General features: G+C 31.6%; 2 protein-coding genes and 1 long non-coding RNA gene across 3 annotated transcripts; 1 reads left to right on the forward strand and 2 right to left on the reverse strand.

The window, feature by feature from the left end:
* The first annotated feature begins 4890 nt into the window (after positions 1 to 4890).
* LOC149881795 (uncharacterized) lies at positions 4891 to 5852 on the forward strand. The gene is made up of 2 exons (XR_016445214.1): positions 4891 to 5047; positions 5184 to 5852. It is a non-coding gene; the product is annotated as an uncharacterized LOC149881795 (long non-coding RNA).
* A 65-nt stretch (positions 5853 to 5917) lies between these two features.
* Positions 5918 to 7187, reverse strand: LOC145191668 (uncharacterized). Its single transcript, XM_080068818.2, has one exon. It carries the CDS (start codon positions 7068 to 7070, stop codon positions 6585 to 6587), a length of 486 nt encoding a protein of 161 aa, XP_079924944.2. The 5' UTR covers positions 7071 to 7187; the 3' UTR covers positions 5918 to 6584.
* Positions 7188 to 8567: 1380 nt separating this feature from the next.
* Positions 8568 to 21583, reverse strand: LOC149881796 (uncharacterized). Its single transcript, XM_090067579.1, has 4 exons — positions 21490 to 21583; positions 15644 to 15941; positions 12727 to 12823; positions 8568 to 12570 (listed from the first exon to the last, which is right to left on the reverse strand). The coding sequence occupies exons 1-4, from the start codon at positions 21504 to 21506 to the stop codon at positions 12182 to 12184; spliced, it is 801 nt and encodes a 266-aa protein (XP_089923705.1). The 5' UTR covers positions 21507 to 21583; the 3' UTR covers positions 8568 to 12181.
* Positions 21584 to 25342: the final 3759 nt, after the last annotated feature.

A 25342-nucleotide genomic window follows, 5' to 3' on the forward strand; every position in this document is an offset into this window, starting at 1 on the left:
TTTTCAGAAGAACTTCGTTGACAAAAAGTAATTTTGGCTGAAGGAGGCAATTAAATTGCCGCACACTAGAAACATTTAGATAAACATACGATTAGAAAGAAAAGAAAAAAGAACTAGCTGTAATCTAGCTGTAAAAGCTTTAAAAGCTTCAAAAGTTTAGAAAATTAGCAGAAATAAATTTTATGAAAAAAATACAAAAGCTCTTTAATAAAAAAATTCTTGACGAGCCCATTTTCAGAAAATAAACTAAAACCCTCTCATAAACAAAATATCAGTGAAAGAAAAAACAACCAATACATATAATAAAACTTAAAATTAAAATATATAATCAAAAGATAAATTTTTTTTTTCAGCGAACATTTTTATTATTTAAAAATTGAAAAATAAAATAAAAAAATTAAAGCCAAATGGTCTGACAAAATTAACAACAAGAAGCAGAACTGATTGACAATTTAAATAATCTTTTGAACAACGCTCATGCTGTTCAATTGATCAGCATACAGGAAGATAGAGATTTTCAGTCAGCTCAGCGCAAAACGTAATGGGAAAATGGGTAATGTTGAGAAAGCATTGACCAACAAAGAAAAAAATTTTAGAAGAAAAACAAAAGATCGTCAAAAAAAAATGCCAAAAGAGAAAAAAAAGATAGACGAACTCGTGAAGAAAAAATTACTCTGGCGGTATTCTCACCATCATTTGAAATGAAGTTGGTGCAACAAACAGTGACATTGAAAGTCGAATAATAATATCTGTTTGCTGCTATGAGTGTGAGCGGCAAACCAACGAATCCAAAACCAAAAAAAGCTAAAACCCTAAATGACAAATAAATAGTTAGTTTTGACATAGCAAAACTGAGTGATAGAAAGCAGTACTTGTGTTGATTTCAATGATTAAATGTTTTGCTGAAACCCAGCAAAAATTAAGATCAGTCGGTCTTCAAAGTCCGTACAAAGTGGCTGAATAAAGGTTAGAGAAAAATTTTCAGAAAAGACATCAGGGGTTAAGAATTTTTTAGAAAACGTTCTAGTTTTAGTGTCTGGTGAAGGTGTAGATCAAATTCTTGCCGTTCAAAAACATGTATTGGGAACTCGAGAAATATGTGCGTCAACATGCTCCTTTTTCATTACAACTTTAACGAATTCTGCGATAAAAAAATGGTGCGTTCTTCTCGAACAGAAACTGCGAAAGGATATGATCTGGTTTGTATGTCTTCACCATATTTTAGAAATCATGCTTGAAGCAGTTGTTCTTCTTTCTATTGGACCATCTCTGAGTCCAGTTTTATGATTTTTAAGCAAAATCAGAGCACAGACCATGTCAACTGTCAGTATTTATAGATTCATTCTTATCGATGTTCTCCACAATTCAAAGTAATTTCAAGGAACAGGTATTGCAGACGGAGCTGAAAACCAACCTCTTACATAAAGATGAACTGTGATTATACAACTGTCTCGGCCTCCACGTTCTTTTCTTTTTTCTCAACATCCATATTTAAGAGCATAGATAACTTTTACTATCCACTGTGCTCGAAGGAGACCAGACGCTACAAGTAGGAACATCACCCAAAAAAATAACAGTCAGCTCTAACAGTTCAGTATCAGCAAAAGTATTATATCTTTGGCAATAACGGAAACACAATTGAAAGAGATGATATCAAACACTATAACTTGATAGCTAAATTTATCAATAATACTCAGAAGAGTTTCTATTACTCGTTGGTTGTATAGAGCTGATGCCATAAAGGATTTGGTAAAAGAATGCACACAAAATTTTACTTGTTTATAGATCAACGATCAATGAAACTTGTTAAAAACTTTGCTCTACTTTTTAAACATAATTCCTCTTTCAGCCACCTATATCAAGTATGATATTTTAAATCAACTTAGTTGTGAAAATATAATTGCCGATCTTGCCAGGGTTAATGCCTAGAAATTAAAATTTTAAAATGAAATAACTAAAGAATTTCTACTTATAAAAGTTTTCATATTTAAAAAGAACTATTTTTAAAAAGAAAACTTATTTGTCATTATTTTCTGTTAAAGTACCTACATAATTTCTTGAGCAGTGGCCTCCACAACCTTAATTATGCCTCTGACTAGTTTATCTAAAAACCTATTCCTCCGGACACCTAACAAAATTTCGAATTTTTGCTTTGGTGATCCCCATAAGCTTATGCACAGCATTACACTTGTAAATCTTTGATGTTTTTCTCCGTTAAATTTTTAAGTCTTTGATGTTTCTGCCGAGGTTTATGTTTTCTTTCCATTTTTGTTTAGTAATTGCCCAATACTTTTCAATGTTCACATCATTTGGTTCATACCATTCCGTAGCGAGTTGGTTCATACCATTCCGTAGCCAATTTACCGTGATTACTTGAAGCCAAGTAAGCCAAAACACAGATCCATTGTCAAGTGATTTAACGCGAGGTAAGAGACGTTTTGTAAACACTCTTTAACATTTGACCAGTAAGCGTGGACTCACAAATAAAAGGTGCTGATTATTTGCCACATTTAAAAATAGCTTGTCAAATCAAAACTTATCATGTATTGTGAATTTAAATTTCTTATCCTCTATATTTAAATAAATAATAAACAGCCCCAGGAGTTTATTGATGATCAATAATATAGAAAATGTTAAAAATAAAATGGTTGTACAACTATCTGAAGCGGGTTTTTGCACTTTTTCTCTGAATTTCAGGACGGTTTGACTTTTGGTTTCTTTCAAACCTTTTGAAAGAACAAAAACCATATTTATTTCAAATTTTTGTAACAAAAATTTGAATAAATCCGTATTTTTTGGCGCGTTTTCTAAGTGAGAGGCTAAAGTTAATCTTGAAACCAAGAACATGTTTTTTTAACCATTTTTATCTTGAAAACCCTACTACTCTTCCACCATCAGATTTTCCAAATGCATTCCAAATTGCATTTCATCGTATTAAATGCATTCCAAATGCATGGTATTTTTTCTAACGTTTTTTTTTTTTTTTTGTCATTTTTTAAAACAAACTTTTATTCAACGGGAAAGCAAAAATATTTTTTTGAAACCACAACATGTTGTAAACAAAATAAAATTACAATTAAAAATCTAATAATACCACCGCTGAAAAAAGACGTATTTATTAAAAAAAAACGAGCTAAACAAGAAAAGAAATCATCGTGTGTAAAATTGTGCGTATATTCAGTTCTATTTCAATCATTATTTACATTAGTTGTAAATCGTAGGTACATAACTAAAAACCAACATTCAACATTAATCTGACTGACAGTATTTTTCACTTTTTTTTATCGTGTCCTTCAGGTGATACTCTTGATTCAAGATTTCTCAATAATCATGAGTTTAAAACTGAATGGAAGAGCGAAGAGCTAATCATAGGCAGCTCATTCTTAGATGTCAAGGCCGTCAAACAGTCATTTTGCGTTGCCATCATCATCATCGCATCAACAGCTTTCTTCTTATAAACCCAAAATGAGATAATCTCGGAATTCTTACATGGATTTTTATAAACGCATAATAAGCGCAGAATAATATATAATAATAGGCGCAGAACGGATGATGTAAGCAGGTGCGGATCCAGGAATTTGTAATTGTGCGGCCAAATTTAATTTTCACGGTTGAAATTTCGATAAAAGATCGATATATTGATATTTTTTCACAGCATTTTTTGATTGAATAAAACGTCGGTAACTATAATAAGAACCTTTGTGGCCATGGCAGAAATCTCTATAGTCGAAATTCGTAAATTACGGCGGACAAATTTAAATTATTAGGGATATTCCTTAAGCGAAAAAACCCAAAACTAACCTAGCTGCCGTTAGATTTAAACTATGTGGCCATTGCCACAATGGCCACCCATTAGATCCGCGCCTGTATAAGGTTATATAAAAAGTATAGAATATATAATATAAGACCATATAATAAATATAGAATAATAAAAAGTTGGTCGATTAAAACATTTGATTTAAATTTTTTTTCCTAACCCTTGGCAAAAGTAAATATTTGCAACTTCTCTTTAAATTCTTCTTTATAATCTAAAATGTTTGAAAAAACTTACACAAATCCACCCCCACTCCTCCCCAACCCACTCCAACTACATATTTCACAATACAATCACGAGATTTTAGTATAACTCAAAAGAGGTTTATTATTCGACGAATATTGAAACGGCGTTTTGCTTAAAAAAACAAAAAACAAATCTGATTTACTTGTAAACAAACGTTTGTTTATAAATAAATCTAATTTTGAGTACAAACTGTTTGAACAGTTTTTCTGAGTAAAAGAAATAAAAATAAACCCAGTAAAATTCATAAATATAATTAAAAAAAAAAAAAAATTCTTATGAAAACCCGCAACCTTTCGACAACCTTTTTTCGATCGATCTTTTCGCAACCTTTCGACAACCTTTTTTCGATCGATCTTTTCGCAACCTTTTCGACAACCTCGCAACCTTTCGATCCACAAGGTTTTTAGAAACTCTAACCCTGGGTCAATTATTGAACTCGAGGTTAAATTCAATTTGAAAACGAATGCTGTTGAAGGAATGTGTTGTCGAAAGAAAAAACATCAGGATAATTTTTTGAAGACAAAAAATACGGTTTTTCGTATAAAAACAAAACACAGAGATACTTTACGTTTTTATTTAGTTATGAACATATCCAAATCGATGAGACTGACAAAAAATGAGTTACCAGTGTTTTTTTCATTACGAGAAATATAAAGAAGTAACTTATCTTCTGTTAATGTATTTGTAAAAAAATGATTGTATTTCTTATGTAATCCCAGATTTAAATGTTTGGATGCTTTCCACAAAACTTTGAAATAGACATTAATTCGTTCTCTGGGGGGTTGGACCTTTTTTATGAAATGGTAGGCTAGACATCACGGTATGTGGGTTGGATGTCTTCTATGAATTGATAGGCGAGGCATATCTAAGGTGCGCTTTTTATAACTATGCGGGTTAAACATTCACTGAAAACATTTAAAACGGCCGGATTTTTTAGATGTGATTTTTTGAATGTGGGTTGGACGTATTCTACTAAATTAACAATTGGTAATTTTTTTATATATTAAATTTTATTCAGATAATTGAAATGTATGTTAATATAAAGTTGAGTCACGAATAAACAATAGATTTTTTTTTTAAGGTTCGATGTTTTCAGCAGTTACAAATGTCTATTTATCTATAGGAAAGCAAGAAAAAGTCGATATTTCGCCATATTGCGACTTGAACTATTTCTGCATAATACGTAAAATAAAATTTTAAAAATGAATAAATCAAGTCTTTTGTATCTGTACTTGTTTAAAGCGAGATTTCAATCCGTATGAAGACCTCCCGCATGGAAAAAGTTGGCTATGTCACATTTTTCTGATTTCGTGAAAATCAGTTTAAATTTTAACACGCCCAGCAAAAAATAAAGTTCTACGCCCAAATGAATGTTTATTGTTTTTTTTTAACATAATAACTATATATTTATACAAATGAATTGTGATTTTAATGAACACCAACATCACAAACCTCTATTTTTTCCTATTGAAAATTAAATTTGTGTTAATTTCGATTTAAATTCAACGCAATTTTGTTTATAACTCTAATTAATGCATTTTTAATATTATTATTTTTTTCCATTAGAAACAATTTTAAAGTGTTCCCAGTAAACATCGAGTCTAAAAAAGACGTCTTTTAGATGTATAAAAAACGTCTAATACGTCTAAAAGACATATTTTAAGACGTCTTTTTTAGACTAAATGTTTTCTGGGTTAATATCTTAATAAAATTCGAAACGCATGTTTTGAATACTGGTTATATATATTGAAACTTATTTTTTTATTTTATGCGATTTAAATTTATTCTCTTGCACGGAGGTGGTGATGTTTTTTCAATTGCATAATTGACACACGAAGTGAAAAAAAACCCAAAATGTGTGACGTCACTGGGTTTTCCACATGTAGCTTTTTATTTTACAATAACATCAACAACTTTGAGAGAAAATTAACAGAACAAAAAACCTGGTTGGTTCTTCTGTTTTACAATATATCTTTCCTTACAAAAGTTAATAACTGTTGGAGTACTGATTTAGTAATAAGCCTATCGTAAGCTTTCTTTATTGCATATCAAAAATATTTCTGTGCGCTATTATCAGATAAAATGCATTACTATTCTCTCAAATCCAAACAAGTTTTTTGTGCATGTAGACTGTTCTTCCCAACCACTGCCAGAAAGCACACTTAGTGAGTAGCAGTGGATGATACCGTTATAGAAAGTAAATATTCTGCAAAATATTTCATCCATAATATAAAGTAAACATCGGTAAAATACTTCATACTAAAACTTTAAAAGTAAGATAAAAAACAGAAGAAGATTTCTTCAAGACCTTTTTTTGAGAATAGTCAGTATTGAAAATTTAACTTTATATGATAAGAATACTGCTTTATATCACGAGGGTAATTTATAGGAAAAGAAAATTGCGAATAAAATAATTGATTTAAATTTGCTATTTTTCTAAACAACTAAGAAAATTTCACCTAAAATTAGAGTTTTTTTTTTTCCAGACATTTCTAGCTTTTTAACGTGGTATAAGCTCAGATGTTCAGTGACTTTCGTTTTCCTTTTTTGAAGGAGGAATTACAACTACTGGAACAGTTGAATGATGAATAACGTAGTTGCTAGTGCTTCCTAATAGAAATCTACTCAGAGCACCTAAACTACGCTGCCCAATTATAAGAGCGCTCGAATTGTGTTTTTTTGCAACCTCACAAATCTTTTGGCCGGGGGTATCGAAGCAATCTTCCAAAACAACTTCATAATGAATTTTTTGCTCGTCGCAAACTCCCTTGTAAAAATCAAACACGTGTTTTCCCCGTCGAATATATTCTTCGATCTGCTCGTCGTGATGCTTTGTTTTAGCGATGTGACCTGCAAGTATACCCATTGCTGGAAGTTGCGGCATTTGGTTTACGTGGACGAATACTATCGCGTCGTTTGTCTTGTGAAAATTTTTCATGTACCAATCGAACACGTGTTTGCTTAACTCGCTGTCGTCTATTGCAATACAATTTGTTCTTCCAGCAGCCATGGTAAAAAAAATTTCGAGCAAAAAAATCGAAGTGATTAAAACCGAAACGTTTTCATAAATCTACAAAACCTCTGAAATGAATACGCTTTTCTCAAACGTATTAACGCAATTCATTATTTACAATATTAGAATGTTTATTCATTCTTCGCGTAATGTTTGTTTAAAAGGTGCAACGTTTAATTAAAAAATTTGAATAAAGTATTGTTGGTGCAAGAAAAAAACGTTCGTTTGTATCTGGTTAAAAAAACTCGTTTGATTAAATTCCTCTCTCTCGCGCTGTTAAAGTCATACTAACATCTTATCTTAAACATTTAATTATAAAGTTTATAATTAAAATCATTTTAAAGACGAGTATCATTTGTAGTTTTAATGATTACTGAACAAAGTTTTAAATAAGCAATCAGGATGTGCGCTCAGTAAGCTATTCATCATAAAGTTTAAGGCGTTATCGCAGAAAATTATTCTGATGAGATGGTAATTTGCACGAAACAAGAAACTTGATGACTTAAGTTTCTCTAATATTAAAAAAAGTAACACTTGGTAAACTTTTTTTAAATAAACTTAAAAAAATGAGCAAAGGAATGAAAATTTTTTGTTTGTAATTTTTTATTACAAATTAACATTTAAAACAAGTTCTTGTTTACTTCGCAATCGGCAGTATACGTGGAAAATGCACACTTTTGCAAAATTCTTTCTGCATAAAACCCCGTTTTACCGATAAATTCTCGCTGTTGCGTGTGGCGTGTTTATCTCTAAACGTCTTGAATCTTTACAGCATTGAAGAGAAAACGATTCATGTTGCAAGAAATTAGATCTTTCCCTTGAATCTTTATAAATACATCTCGATTATTTTTTGTACGCTCGTTAGTGAGGTCTAAAAATTTTTTTAAATCTGAAACTTATAAGTTATAAACCGTGTTTGAGTTTTTTAAAAAAATTTCAAATGTATACTTTAAAATTTGAGAATCTGAAATAAAAATATCCTCATGCTCGTTCAACTTTCTTAACCGTTCCCGGTTTGGAAAATTAATCAGCCCTGCATTATTTTTGCTCAATCCAGTATGGCCATTGCTCAATGTCAAATTTAATAATATGTAAAGAATTCTCCGATAATAAAGTACAGAAAATAAAAATGGATATAAGCATAAAATAATATTGGATGAGAAAACAATTGAAATGAGTTCTCAAATTGAACGAGAAAAGTGGGATTTAAAAAGAGAAAATCGTTCTTTTTTTTTTTTAATTCCTTTTTTCTTTACGACGCTTTATTTGAGGATGAATGACAGGTTTAAATAATCAGACCTTCCATTTGTCGATGTGCGGGTCTCAAATATTAACCAAAGTCCTTCGTCTGCAAGCGTGCGGATCATATTACTATTTTTGGAAAGCCTTCGTCGGAAGGACTCGTTAAGTAAATATGTACTATTAAAATCTGAAAGTATATTAAACTTAATCCATATGCTAAACATATGAAATGCAACATTTTATTAAAAATCCTAAATAGAAGATCTTTTACAACGCGTAAATACGAGCAACACCGTAAAAACATCTCGTTTGAGGAGACTGAACATAAAGCAAACGAAGTTGGGCCATCTTAAACTAAAATACATTCGTTTTACTGTTTTTATTTTTAGTATTATTTTTTTAATTAAAATGTTTGTCTTCTCCGATAAAATATCCTAAACCATGTGAATAAGAAGGACAAAGTGGTAGTCCTTTGTGACGGCATATTTTTAATAAGATAGCAGAAGTGGTAATCCTTTGTAACGGTATATTTAACAAGAGAGTAGAAATAATAGTCCTTTGTTACAGCATATTTAATAAAACAGCAGAAATGGTTGTTCTTTTCAACATTAGAGAATTATAAAAAATATGATAACTGATATAAAGTTTGTTTAAAAAGGTGATAAAATTTGTGATAGGGATCTGGAAACTCTTCATAAATTTCTAAGGAATTTTAAATTCAACCAAAGCAAGATGTAACAAGAACAAAGTTTATTAGCTACAAAAAAAGGTTTTGAAGAAGGGTTAACTTAATTACATTTTTGAAGAAGGGTTAACTTAATTACATTTTTGAAGAAGGGTTAACTTAATTACATTTTTGAAGAAGGGTTAACTTAATTACATTTTTGAAGAAGAGTTAACTTAATTACATTTTTGAAGAAGGGTTAACTTAATTACATTTTTGAAGAAGGGTTAACTTAATTACATTTTTGAAGAAGGGTTAACTTAATTACATTTTTGAAGAAGGGTTAACTTAATTACATTTTTGAAGAAGGGTAAACTTAATTACATTTTTGAAGAAGGGTTAACTTAATTACATTTTTGAAGAAGGGTTAACTTAATTACATTTTTGAAGAAGGGTTAACTTAATTACATTTTTGAAGAAGAGTTAACTTAATTACATTTTTGAAGAAGGGTTAACTTAATTACATTTTTGAAGAAGGGTTAACTTAATTACATTTTTGAAGAAGGGTTAACTTAATTACATTTTTGAAGAAGGGTTAACTTAATTACATTTTTGAAGAAGGGTTAACTTAATTACATTTTTGAAGAAGGGTAAACTTAATTACATTTTTGAAGAAGGGTTAACTTAATTACATTTTTGAAGAAGGGTTAACTTAATTACATTTTTGAAGAAGGGTTAACTTAACTACATTTTTGAAGAAGGGTTAACTTAATTACATTTTTGAAGAAGGGTTAACTTAACTACATTTTTGAAGAAGGGTTAACTTAATTACATTTTTGAAGAAGGGTTAACTTAATTACCTTTTTGAAGAAGAGTTAACTTAATTACCTTTTTGAAGAAGAGTTAACTTAATTACATTTTTGAAGAAGAGTTAACTTAATTACATTTTTGACGAAGGGTTAACTTAATTATATTTATGAGAAAGGTTTAAATTTTATTTCTTAACAAGCTTCTGTATCATTTGAGAATAGGAAAATATCTAAATCTCTATTACGAAGTTGGCATGCACCAAATGTAGCAATTTTGTCTGCCATTGAAAGGTTTTACATAATAGTTAGGAGGTTGTTCAATGCAAAAGAGAAAACATAAGGTTTGATGAGCATTTTTCGAAAAGCATACCAGAAATGGAGTCAAACAGAAAATTACGATAGTTTCTGCTAAAAAAAGGCGATTTGAAGCGGTAAAATATGTGTTTATCCTGGAGTGTTCAAGAAAACGGAAAAAAGAAAATCTAACTTCAACAGCTCCTCACTATCAACAGGCCAAAAACATCAATTAAATATTAGCATATTTCTGATTTGCTAATATTTAATTGAAAAAAAAAAATTCCATGACATCAGTTAAGTTCAAGAATTTTATGTTATTCGTATGCATTGTTGAGTTAAGTTCTGTCTTTTAAACCAGCAATTCAAAGCTTATTTGGTGAAATCGCAAACAACTTAAAAATTAAACTAGATAGTAGCAGTCTTTGATATCTAGTAATATAAAAAACTAAAAAAGAAAAATTAGCTTTTAAAAAATTTTTAAATGGACTTTTTATATATTTAAAAATTTTCTTTATTATTTTCCATGAAAAGCTCATTAATTTATGATTGCTCTGACACTCAAGCCATGGATGGATACAAAGATTTGAGAACAAACTACTTTGGGGGTAAGTATCAGGTTTATTGATGCCAAAAGTAAACTTTCTATTCTTACAATAACAAAAAGGGATACTAAGTCACAATATTCAAGGGAATACCCTCACAAACCTGTTAAAGATATTCTGGAAGAGTATGAAAATGAAAAAGATTATGTATTGTGCACTGTCACAGATAAGTCTAAAATATAATAAGCACAGCTGAAAAGCTAAATATTGAGCATGAGGAGACTGAAAAAAGTGAAATAGAATTTGTTAACATAAATGCAGGGACTTCAGAAGAATTGGAGCCTCTAGAAGAAGAACTTGATTTAAATCAAATGATGCTTGAAATGTAGAACCTCCTGAAAGTCCATAACAAAGGTTGAGGTGTAGTTAATTATACTTAGCCTTTCGGGATGGATTAGTAGAAAGAAACGTAATTAATCTTATCTGCAAGACTAGGCAAGTCGTAGTGACCGCAAGAAAATTCTACGTTGAAGAAGTAGTAAAACAACGAGCTGGAAAAGTAGCAATTTTAGATCAACCAATTATTTGTTTAAGTGAAAGAAATTGATTGTCAGTTAAATTGTAGTTAAACTAAGCTCTCCATATTTTCGACAAAGATATAATTTAGAAATGCTGTGAGCAATAAAAACATAGAAGCTGGTAAATAAGTAAAAATAGGTGATTCGAATTAAAGACCAAATAAAAGTGTTTTTTGGAATGCTTTTTGTTTTACTTAAAATAAAAAAATTTTTGTTTTATTTAAAATAAATATGATTGATAATTTAAGTTAAAGTGTTCTTTGAATAATTCTATTTCAACAGTATTTATAATGGAGATTTGTTCTGAATTGTAATACATAACAGAAATAGTGAATAACATATTTTATGTTTATATCTTTTAAGAAATTTTAAAATAAATTCAAGTTTTACAATGACTAACGCTAGCATCAGGCGAGGATCTAAGGGGTGGCCATTGTGGCAATAGCCAGGTATTTTAAATTTAACGGCAGCCACATTAGTTTTGGGTTTTTTTGCTTAAGGAATATCCCTAAAAATTTAAATTTGTCCGCCTTAATTTACGGAATTTGGCTATAAAGATTCCTGCCATGGCCACAACGGTTCTTATTATACGTTACCGATGTTTCAATTCAATCAATAAATACTGTGAAAAAATATTAAAATATCGATCTTTTATCGAAACTTCAATCGTGAAAATAAAATTCGGCCACACAGTTAGAAATTCCTGGATACGCGCCTTGTTAGCATGTTTTATATAGCTCGACCAAGAATTAACAAAAGCACGTGAAGAAGTTGCTAAAATGCACTTTGAAAGAGAATGTTACGAGGAAACAATGAAAAAGGAAAAAACAGAAAAGAGCAGAAAAAACTTTATTTTCTTCCAGGAAAAAGTAAAGTTCATCTGCTAATGGTGCAATGTAAAAACATCATCACCATAATGTTTGGATGATTACTGTCATTATAAATTATTTCAAGGCTAATATAACAAACATCACAACTATACAAAGACTTCCAACTCGGAAGCATTAAGGTACACATCACCAGGTATTTTTGAGATTAAGACGTATCTAACGCAACCAGTGTACTGAAACGTATGAACCGCAGTTTTATTCAAAACTGCGAGTGCCAGATACTCATCTCTGTTATCTTTTATAGCGACACTTAACTTGTACCCCTCTAATCTTTCAAACGCTCCTGCGCGGCTGTAAATTTTGATTAAACTCGCTCTGTAAACATATTTCAAATCAAGTTTGACCCAGTTCTCGCTGCCAAAATCTGTGTGCATAAAGTTGTCGTAGATTCCATCATTTAGATACTTTGGATCACTAGCATACGGGTAGTATGAGGATTGAGTGACGCTTCCTTTTCGCGCTGCATTATTTGTCCCTTATAACAAAATACATCTTTTGTTATAAGCATAGTTGTTTTTTGTTTTTACACGGAAAATTCAAACGAAATTAAAAAAGCAGCTGTGTAAATTTAGCTTTATTAAAAAGATAAAAAGTTACCTGAATTTTTGTGGAAACAAAAAAACGTTCTCACCTAAGCATACGTATGTGTGTTGGTTGTTATCTCCGCAAACATCTCTGCAATATTCTCCATTATTGCAAGGATTTATTTGCTGGCATATTTGACCAATCTAAAGCATATGGCTCATATTAAAACCTAGAATATTGTGCTTTTATAAATACATGACTACTCCTGTCCAGGTGCAGTCATACCTGCATAAAAACACAGGTGACTCGAACCAACATTTCGGTTTATTTTATTGCTGAATAAGATAATAACGAATCGTAGTTAAAGAGCAATTAGTTATAACTATTATTTCATTGGCTTCAAGAGGTTGTTGCACCTAGCATTTTGCTGCGTGTATGTACAACTTATAAGGACAGGAGCGAAAAAGTGTTCCGTTTAAGCATGTCGTAAGATGTGCGAGCCCTATAAGGCATACTTTGGGATGCCTTTTTGGGATTAAGACAAGCCCTGCGCACCTCACTTTACATGTGAGCATTACAAGAATACTCTTATAAGTAAGGTCAACGCATGGTGCTTATTGATATAGTGCTCATTGATATGGTGCTCATTGATATGGTGCTCATTGATATGGTGCTCATTGATATGGTGCTCATTGATATGGTGCTCATTGATATGGTGCTCATTGAAATCCTTTATGTTGTACAATTTCAGGAGTTGAAATTTACAATATTTTCACATTTTTTTAATGCGACAAAATAAAACATATTTTATGTTAATATTATACTCTGTATGATATTAACATAGAATATGTTTTATTGTAATATATTGTAATGTAATATGTGTAATGTGTAGAACGCTTATCGCTCCTGATTATATCTGCAATGTCATAGGTTGGTATAGGGGAGAAAAGAAGCCATAGAAGTTGATATACCGCGAATTTGGTGGCCACAGAATGACCACTCAAGCAACTGGTACATTTACATGGTGAATCCTACCAAACGTCGCACTGGCAAAAATCGCCTCAATCTATTTAATCAGACATTCCTTCTTCCATCACCTTAGCAACACTTTCTCCCGTAACTACCAGTTCCACTCCCCCGAAGATGAATCAGTCATGATGAGCTTGCTGGATGAAAGCGACTCACAAATCAGAGAAAGCGTTTTCAAGCATTCTTCAGCCTGCAACAATCCAGTTTTACACTCTGGTGACAGGTGATACCTTTGGTTTGTTTAAGACCAAAGGTATAACTTGTATATAAGTATCCCCAGTAACTAGAGTTAATGGTGCCAATTTATTTACAGTTCATCCCAGAACCTGAGAACCTGCTTCACAACGGAAACAACTACCTAACTCTCCCTATAGCTTTCTATGTGCATCTCAAAGTGGACTACACCAATATAAAGATGTTAATAATTGCATTCGGGAGCTTCTTTGAGAAATCGATTTGCAGTACACTCGCAAATCTAGGAAACCTGCTCATTTCTAAACCATTACCAATGATTTTTGACGTTTTTTTTTTAATCAGACGGCTGAACGAATAAATAACAACTTTCTTGTTAAGTTGCAATAACAAAGACATTTTCGTGGTTGTTATCATAAATAAAAGTTCCTACTAAATATCGTTTGTTTTTTGATGGGGTGCAGAAATAAGCAGTTGAAATATAACACTTGGAAGCCAGGAACAAAAATTGTTTTACATCGTGTTATGAAAAAACATCATCATCATCTAAAATGAAGAAACAAAGTTTCCAAATCTCATAATAACGTATCTCTGTAGAAAGTGTTTAGGTTTCCTGGCAATAAATAGCCATGTTTTTCATTTTGGATTTTATGTGCAATTTATCATGGAATAAATTTACATGGTTTTTAACAGTATAACAAAGTTACAGGCAGTGACGACTTAAGAACCGAGTGGGTCTGGAAAATTTAGAGTGGGCTTTTCACTAAAAATTTTTTAGCAATAATGCGGCAATAAAGACAGAAAAAATTTTTCAATTATGTAATTAACATATTTAAAAATTTATCAAAGTTTTTAAGTAAAAGATTCAAATTAAAGTATAAAAAATACAATTAATTAATCCAAAAAATATATGCAATGAGTTGCTAATAATTTTCAATGAAATTTATTAGTTTTTCAAAGTTTTTTAAGTTGGACATCTCGTTCACTGAAATTTTAGTTGTTATAATGTTAAAGGTGCAGGATTACTTTGGTTAATTTTCCAACTAAAGAATTTTAATCAAGTTGTCTGTTTTTAATTCACAAAGGGGAAAAAAAAAACCATTTTAACAATACTGTACCGCAGTTGAATTTAAATGATTTTTAAAGGGTTAATTTTTTTAGAATGCTGTTCCATGTTACATACTCACTAATAGACGAAGAAAAATTTGTTATGGAATTGAAACCTTTGGAAAACGTTTGTATTTATATCTACAGAGCCAGAGGATGGAATATAACTCTGCCGGATTTAAATGGAATATTTTTAAGGAACAAAGTCTCACAAACATGGAAGAAGAAAAGTATTCTATTGTCAACCTGGCTAAATACTTTTTCAATATTTGGCATCTAAACGATTGAAGTTGGTTGGCTGTAGCAACTAAATGATCGAAGTTGTGTGATTTTGATATATAAACAATTGAACAATTTTAAATAATCGTTTACTTTAAACAACGCTTCTTTAGATTGACTTGCAATTTTAATTCTGATTAAAACATGTTAAAAATATACCTCAGCAAACAAATAAACATTCAATCTTTAATATTATGCCTCACTTTCACGCTATATAGTCTATCATTTAGGTCAGAACAACTATAAAACGTTTTCAACTTCTAGATTTTAAAACTGGATAGTCAAAGCTTTCTTTATATACATATGTGAAACTTTTTAGCTTTGATAACTCAAAATAAAAATTCATTCCGCTGAGTTTTAAAAGTACGTTTTAAAATAACAAATTTAGGAAAAACAAATTTAAAAAAATCACCTACGATTTGAATGTTACTTGAGTTAGTCGTTAAGACTTCCCACAAAATGTTGTTAATCTTAGCATCAGCTGACGACAACAATTGGCATGAACTTCCATCTTTCTTGTAATTAACAAGAAGGCACGAAGGATTTCTAACACAGGAAACTGCACAATCACTTTTTGTTAAAGAAGACAGAGTTTCAATTACTGCACCATTGATGTAACGATCCTTAGCCATGTCAAACTCGGCGAACATAAAACAAGGGAGCCGAAGAATAAACCCGCTAACGTTGATAAGAGATGTTAGAACAGCTAAAAATCTATCAAAAGTTTTTAAAAAATTATCCAGCTCTTACAGACTGAGAGGAAGCACAACATTAAAAAACAAATAAATGTTATAGGATCTAAATAATTTTAAAATTTCGTTTAAAGAAGAAGAAGACGGACTCAACATGCTTAAAAATGCGCATGCGCGAGTAAACATAAGGGTCTTTAACACGTATAAACTTAGTTTTCATCTAAGTCTGAATTCCTTGAAAAATCACCATTTTAATTAACCATTCTAAAACACTTTGATTCCATATTGATTCAAATACTTTAAAGACTGATGTGTCAAAATGCTGAAAATTTATGCCAATCTAGTCGCTAACATTATTTTATATACAAAGCCAGTTACTTTTGTTAAAGCCGAAGAACCTCAGAATCAAACTGCCTATTTCAGCAAAAACTGCTCTTTCAGAAAAAGTTCCTATAATCTGTGAAGTCGGGGAGATACATATTAGAACTGAAATTAGTTGATGTACATTTTTTTTGCAAGTTCTTCATCAAAAGCTAAAAAAGTTTGACTTAATTTATAAAAATTTGTAAACATACCGTGTATTTGACATATCACGTAATAAACCCATGAAGATTGGTGGCAAACAGCCCCTAATAGCAAATAGCTGGCTAGCAACATTCTGGTTAGAGCACTCAGATTTTTAAATTAATTCTATTTTGAATTCCATAAACAAAAAGACATACACTCAAAATATTTTGAGCCCAAGTGTTATGAGCTTTACCCAAAAAACGTTTTGGTTGGTTCAAAGTACAGTTTCTCCAAAATGCACACATCAAGCACTTCTCTATCTTCTATGAAAAACCATGTGCCGCTGTTGCTAATTCCACTTTTTTTTTTCTTTAAATATAAAGTTTTTTAGGAAAATACATGAGCAACCTTGTTTGGCATTCATTTTTACACAGCTTAAGGATATATTCTGGAAAAGGGCATGGTTTCAATTTTAATTACTTTTATTCCAGGTTTTGAGTGCTGTCACTAGTGTTTAGTATTAAAATACAAAATTCTTTAAAAACACATCTGCAATGCATGAACATTCTTTGTGTAAAAAAGTCTGTATTCTTTGTATAAAAAAGTGCTCAATATTCTCATATTGCTTACTTCTTTGTAAATGATTTCTTTTTATGGCTAATGTCATTATTGACATGCATTTATGAATGACTCCCTATTAATTGTGTCTAATTTTAGCTATTTGACCACCAAGTATAAGAAAGCTGTTTGGGGACAAACCTCAGCTAAAAAAATCTAACTCAATAATCATTTATTGATGCAGGGGTGAAGTGCCAATTTCTTTTTGCTATTGCTGAGGAGGTGCTTGAAATCTATAAAAATTAATGATTAATGTAAAGCATCCATTTAAAGACAATAGAAAAAATTGAGAGATACTTTCTCATCATCAACCAGAGTCTTATTCCTGCAACAAGCTTAAATAAGATGTTAAAGCGTTTTATAATTACTGGTTGAAACATTTTTAAGCAGCAGGGACAAGACATCAAAATTTACAGACATTGCTTTCAAATGATTCAGTTGGAGTTTTCAGAAGAGATTGTATCATCAGTTAATGCCAGTAAACAAAGATCACCAAATGATATCATCAGACTCAGCAAAACAACCAAATGTCAGCTGTTTCAATTAATTCCAGGTAACAGATATTCATGTTTACAATCTATTGAAAACAACAATAGTCAGCACAAATTTTGATTTTATGACAACAGCCCAGGAAAATGTCATATTTTTTGCAACATAACAAGAAAACTGTCATACTTTTTTTCGGTGGCCTGAGAAAAAAAAAGTACTTGCATGATAAATGAAAGTCAAAAATCTCTGAATATGGTTCAGAATTAAGGTTTTCTAAATTTGAGAAAGTACTGTAAATTAATTTTTCGATTACTAGTACAGTTGTTAATCTTGAAACTTAATTATTTTGGAAGAAGCTCCCGAATGTAGTCATCATGTTTTCGCTTTAATGTCTTTGGTAACGACATTCAAGGAAATTGCTGTAAACATGAACTCTGATTTTTTACACGCGGTGATTAGACGTATCAAATGCTAAAATCATGGGGTTGACCACAAAATAGTCTGGCTGACATGTACGCACTAGTCGGAGTACTTAGACTTTTACTTTGATCTCATAATATGAGTCCTCAAAAAGACTGTTCCGAAAAATAATGACCCATGGAATCTTAAAAATTTTTCGATCTTTTTTTATTCTTTTAAGCTATCGTTTGGCATGCCCTCTGTTTGTGTAGCTTTAAAATTCAGCCAAAATTCACGAACGAAATATGAATTCCAAATTTTAAGAGAAAGAATCTTTAAAAAAGCGACTTAAGCTTATAGCCCGTAAGCATGATAATCCACTCATCTTCTGGCTTGATCTTGTATTGTTCCAATACTCAAAAGTGTAATTTAGTATCAACAAAATAGTATCAGTTTTATCCCAAAACACATGAATCCAGCAGACATGCTACAACTTCATCCAATTGAAAAATTTCGGACAGCCATGAAAGGCGACTTGCATAAAAGGGCAAAATTGCATCAGGGACCAATCAATTCAGCCAAATTTGGGTTGTGAGATCATGAAATTTTACGAAGATTGCTGTCCAAAAGTTGTCCAAAAGTGGTCCAAAACTTGTCCAAAAGCGAGAAGTCTGCAGGAAATTGAGAAAACATTGTGATTAGATCGAAAATGAAATTTAAAGATAATTTTCAAAATAACGCTTTTTGATCAACCCAATAACCTATCAGGCGGATTTCAATCGGATCATCGTCAAAACTAGAACAATTTATTTTATTGCAATTTAGTAGTTATATTGACTTTTTTTTTTTTCTCGACTGCTAAGTACACTTGAACTTTCCAACAAAAAAACGATTTTCATAGTTGTGTTTTGAATACCTCATAAATATTATTAATGTTTTATACCTCACCAAAACTTGATTTTCAAAATCAAAAATTAATAAACACATAGTAGTTTTTGAAAAATTAGCCTTTGTGAATTACAATTAAACTTTGTGTGACCAGGGACAAATTCAAAACCCCATAAAATGAGACGAGTTTACTTAAAAAATAACTTTTGGTTTTGGTTAGAAATACTTAATTTTGCATTGATACTTCATACTGCGAAGTTTGCATTAAGCAAACTTCGCAGTATAAAGTATCATGGATCTTTTTTAAAGCTACCTACAAAATATTTGCTGTTACTAACTCATACAGTACAAATTTGTAATCAACGTCTATCAAAATAAATTATAATTTATTGCTCAAGATAGTGTTTTTTAAAAGAAACATGTCTGAAATTTATCCTTAAACCTCAGCAATTGAAATATAGCATGTTACATTGGCAACAATCTCTTACGCGCTATAGATTAATGGAAGTTCGACTACAAATAAAGTGCGAAATAACATAACATTTGCTGCTGAAATAGCATAACATTTGATAAAAAGCTCAATATTTAAGAATAACATTGTAGACAAAAAAGGAGAAAAGTTTACACCTTTTAAAATGTCCATCAGTTCTGTACATTAAACAGATTTAGGAAATTTTTAAACTCCTCCTCTTTTCCTTGTGAATACGTTTTGATGTTAAGTTTCGTGTTACTACTTCACAATGCCCAACTCATTACAGAAATGCAAGCTGTACTTTATTGCTCTAGTTCATGAGTACAAAGACAGTCCATTTTGAAGACTCAACTGAAAAAATTCAACAGAGTTCTGTATCAGATTTTACGGCATAAAACGTGTTAAAAACGGACTTTTTTTTACTTTTAAGGCATCTGACAACATCCTCATTTATCTCCATCATCCTGTCTGTGTATAAATGGAGTACCCTGTGATTCTATCAAATCCAATTTTATATTGAGTGGTAAGAACTAAAACGCTTGAGGCATGGTGGTTTAAGAAGCGGGAAGCAATGTGAGCTAAAATTCTGTGAAGCTTTGCTTCTGCAGAATAATTAGTACTATGTATGCTTAGGTGGTATGCGAATCCTTTTTTTTTTCTTTTCTCAAATTGTATATTGGATTAGTGTTACAATCAACTTTCAAAGATTAAATTTTTAGTTTTTGTTAGTCTAACTTAACCAAACCACAATCCAATGAGTATGGTAAAATAGAAAAGCGAGTGCCATCTAAATCAGAACTAAGCGTTTAGCTCAGGGTTGTTGCATCTTTAGGCTTGCTTCCTTCCTGCAAGAGATAAAATGCAGCTTAAAGTTCAGGTCTTTTTTTCTGCAACAACTTTTTTCGTAGAAAAACCTTCTTAAAATCAATTGTTATCTTTTTAAGATTAGAAGTTGAAGAAGCTACTTCTAGTTTATAACATTCGTCAATATTTTTTTATTTAGTCAACCCTGTTCTTAAAAAGATACGTCTTTTATCAAAAAATTAAGTCTGTTTTTATGAACTTTAAAGTGTATTTACGAATGTTATAAATACTGTGAGGAAGCTAATTCTAAGTAAAACAAGATGCCGTTTATAACAGTATAACCACCTAAAACCATTAACTAATATTTTACACAGCAACGAATAAAAAATGAAAAGACGCCAACGCCCAAAACATTATAACCGATATAAAAAGGGAGATACAAAACAGAAAAGGAGGTGAATGAGAGTCAGTCAGTGGTCAGTCAGGAGTTAGTTAAGAGATACGAAAGGAGGGGATACAAGACAGAACTTCAAGAATTACGAGTTTTAGGTTCTACGGAAAATAAGTAGACCGGAGTTTTGATTTTATAAAAGGAGTTTAGAAGAAATAGTTTTTACATTAACGATTTATTAACGATTACGGTATATTAAAGAAAAAGGATTGTTCTCATTAGAGTTTAAACAAAATTTGCGCGTAAAGTAAAGTATGCGCGTAAATAAGAATAAGTCAGAGTGCTACCATTACACAGAACCAAGAGGCTTCCCTATCAACTTTAACCCAAACCTCCAAATCTATACAAAACACCAAAACTTCATCCTCATTTCCCTAAATATATATAAACAGAAACGTTCTAAAAGACCCGCCTCACAATACGAATGTTATGAATACGGATGTTTTATATAGTAATTCAATATTATTGAAATAAAATTCACCGATATTTGAATGTAGAACTTTAATAAAAAATTAAAACAGATTGAGTACAAGTTGCTTTTCCTTCTTAACACATCGTTGGCCCACTGAAAATTCGTTAAGACTAACATTTTATTACAACGAAAAAGGATTTTAAATTTTCATGTAATTTAGAAAATCAAATCTCATCATTTGATGGAATTTATTTCTAATTCGCACTTTTTTACAATACTTAAGGTTTCACGGTTAAAAAAAGTTAATTTTCATTTGTTTTTTGTTCTTCTTTGGTCCATTGTGCCGTAAATTTGAAGTTTTTCCTCTCTGGTTCAGAGTGTAGTATCAGTGCAGTTAAAATAATTCTATACGTTATTAGTGCAACTTTCTTCATTACTTGATTCAGTTTTTCCTGTTATTGTTACAGCAAAGTAAATTACACTCAATTATATTGAACATTTAAAAAAAATAAATAAAAATAAACACAAACCTTTTTGTTATTCTCATGTTTGAAACTTGATTTTCATTTTAACCATCTTCTATTTATAATATTTGTAGAACAAGAATGCTTTTTAAGAACTTTTGACATGAATCTTTAATAAATACGTTTAAATCATGCTCTATGTATAGGTATCTTAAAATGAATTATGCCACAAAACTTAATGTGGAAGCAATCTGAACTGTAAAATTCAATTGAATGAAGCAATACAATAAAATAATTGTAAGTTAACACATTTCTTATATTGCAAAAAGAATATGCTTTTCAGCGTTAATTTTTTCTGCAAAACATATATGTTTAATTGGAAATCTAATGATGACAAAAAATAATAATAATTAGAAGCTTGCAAGCTTTTTATACTTCTTAGTAAACTATGCAAGATAAAAAGCTACTTAAGCTTAGCCTGTGTATTAAGCTACTTAAGCTTAGCCTCTTTAGGCTTAAAAAAAATATCTTTTCTATAATCTAAAGATTTTTTTCGAGTTTTCAGTTGCACAGAGTAATCTTGTGATCTCATCCCAGACGGAAGCATGTTGCACCCAATGTTTGAAGGCGAAGGCATCTAGTTCAAAAAAAGACCACGATAAATGTTTCTTTTTTTTAAGTCATTCAATACAATGGTAGGGTTTGCAAGTATAGCATGATAATCTCATAACGGTAAAGTTTTCGGTGAAGATCATTTTCTTCCAGCATGTGTCACCGATACGCCAAATGAATCTATAAACAAGATTTTACGGAGATGTTCACAAGACACAGAACATTAAATGCTATGTAGGGAGGTAGAGTAATTGAGTTAACTTTTTCACAGGGATCCGTTGTCAGTAATTTACCGCCAGAAACCACTGTAAAACGATCTCTAGAGAAAATGCATTGCACAGTTTAAAGTCAACTAAAACATTAGACTAATAAAGCAAATCTTAAGACAGCTGTAAATATTTTCCTGAGAAACTTGCTTTAGAAAAAGCTAGACAAAAATAAACCGACAAAAGATGTTCCTAAAACTCCTAATTTAGACTCGAAGAAGGAGAACAGCGATTAGAAAAGTGGTGAACAACTCCTTCTTGATGTGAACTTGATGTGATTGCATGTGGACTTGTTAGTCTGTCTTTCAAATGTGCCAAACACAGAAAAGTCTTTAGAAATTAAGTACGGTGAGTTAAGGGGTTGAACATCAGGACAAATATAGTCACAAAAATTTTCACTCCGCCATTTTTGCAATTTTCTTGATGTATAACATGATGCTGAGCCTTGCTGCCACACATATGACCGTCCAGCAGCAATTTTTTGTATCCAGAGTAATGTATGTTTCTTTAGGACCTTCAAATACTGGTTTGTGTCCACTCTCAAGTCCATCGGGAAGAAGTAGGGTGGCATGATGTTACTCTCAGAAGAGGTTACTCCAAATACAATGAGAGTGACTAGAAACGTTGCTTGCATGACCTTGGGTACATCCTCGGGACACATAGTTAGCCAACGGTTGTTCTGGTTTTTATCTTTTTATTCCTGGCAGAAATTCGTTTTATTAGAGAAGAACCAGATCATGCCCAATTGCAAGGGGTACAACAGCTTGTTAAGCAGTTTACAAGAGTTCTTTTGCAGCTTTTTTTTTAACATTTTTGGTTAGCAGCTGGCCCTTTCTCATCTTATATGACTTATACCTTAAGTTCTCTGACACCGATGTCCTAATCTTTGACTCAGACCTTCCCAAGTCACAAGTTAAATAGTGAGCGCACTCTATAAAGAAATAATAAGACAGGAACAAAAACAAGCAATGATAGAAAACTGTAAGCCCAAAATTAGAGATAGAAAAATACTTTTTGGATGAGCAGAGTGAGAAAAGAAGTTTGACAGAAGTCAGAGAAGAGAACTGGTCGAAGAAAAGTAAACAGAAGTTCTACGGTTTTTGATAAAAGAAAGTGTGATTTGTTTAAAGAAAAGCTAGAAGTGTAAAAGAGGAAAAATTAATAAAAATGAGTGCATGTATACAGTATTAGACACTAAAAGGAGAATAAGAAAATATTATTCGTTTATCTTTTTATCATAACGAATGAAAGAGTGCCAGTTGCAATTACACAATGATAAAACATCAGAAGGAGATTTATTGTAATTAGAGTTTACTGAGGACGAAGATTACAAGCTTAACCCCTTAATAAACAGCCTCTTCTCTTCCCGAACCAAACAGTCCCCAGACCCTCAACCTGAACTTCAACTTCCGTATTTCTTCCACTAAACTTCAAACTCATACCCTCTATAGCTCTTTATTACCACTAATACACAACCAACCTTCACCAAACACGTGCAACCTTCTTACATGAACACCACATAAATTACCGCCCTCACACTAAAAGAGAAACAACAGCGTTTCTTACCGAAATCAACTTTGTTTACACGTTTCAGCATAAATTAGTGAGATATTTGTGCGGTTCACACTTTTGATTCTTTCATTATTATTCACTATTTACGAACAAGCAAATATTTTATTTTAAGTAAAAACAAAAAAAACCTTTTCAAAGAAATCATTTTGTTTATGAGAAGAAAGAAAACAGAAAGAAATTTTGAAAAGGAAACACATTTTTTAAAGCACAAGATTTTTTTCAACATTAAAATTGGCGAGTCATTCAAGTTTGCATGATATTTCGCCGTTAGAATATTTTGATCGAGATTCTGTTGGACATGAGGGATAAATATATACGAGATGTGTTAAAAAAATACCCGTTATTTTCGTTTTTTCGAAAAAATATTTATTCGTCTACATTAATGTTGTCTCCTTCAAAATAGTTCTCATTTGATACTATGCACTTGTGCCAGCGCTTCTGCCAATCCTTGAAACACTTCTCAAACTCGATCTTCGGGATAGCCTTTAGTTCATTCAGCATTGCGCTTTTAATGTCATCTACGCTTGTGAAAAGACGGCCTTTTAAGGTTTTCTTGCAAAAAATTTGCTTCACTGCGGAAGCGCGACCTGCTATCCAACCATAAGGATTAGTACATCGAAATGTGTCAGAATCAAAAGATACAGAATGAGGCAGAAGCTGCCAAGGAGGACAAAGTTGAAGAGGTAGAAGATGAATTGGAAACAGTTGACCCTGATAACTTAGTTATATAATGGATCTTACGATGCGATGTAGCGAAGTTATCAAACTTCATGTCAAATTTATATGATTTTTTATTGATGTAAACAACGAAATCCGAAGTTAATTCAATTTTAACAAATGTATACAATTTTTTAAGGTCACAGGAAAAGAAAAAGGGTTCTAAAAGCCAGAAAGAATCTTTTCTATCCAACACAGAGCACCACTCAACTTCGTGGTGACATGGAGCTCATGATTTACCTTGCAACTGACAATAAGCCTTTCTTCATGTGTGAATCTATCCCATTCCAAAGACTGCTTGCCCACTTTGACTCGAGGTTTAAGGTTAAAAGCGGTGCCTGCATGGCTTGCTTCAAGTTACCTCTCCTCTATAGGAATCTGCAGATGGCCATGAAGAGCATGTTTGACAAGGAGCTGCAATCAGCACTGTTGCAGCTCCTTGTCAAACATGCGACCGAGTTGCAATCAGCACTGACATCTAGACCTCACGCAACAACAACCCATTCATGGCGGTGACTCTTCATTACATCACCAAAGAGTTTGTTCTACGAAAGGTAACTGTTGGAGTTGTTCCATTCCCAGCTAAGCACACTGATCAGAACATTTCTACTCAGTTGGACAACTTGATTAAAAGTTTTGAATCACTCAAAATGGTCAAGAAGCGGGTTGCTGTGTGTTATAAGCTTCAAATGTAAAAGCTGCACTGAGGAAGTCAGAGACTATTGCTGATCTTGAAATTGGTTCAATCACAT

The sequence above is a fragment of the Hydra viridissima genome, unplaced genomic scaffold (genome assembly GCF_058129835.1).
Source record: "Hydra viridissima isolate aposymbiotic clone 2 unplaced genomic scaffold, HvirCarnegie_v1 scaffold_11, whole genome shotgun sequence".
NCBI lineage: Eukaryota > Metazoa > Cnidaria > Hydrozoa > Anthoathecata > Hydridae > Hydra > Hydra viridissima.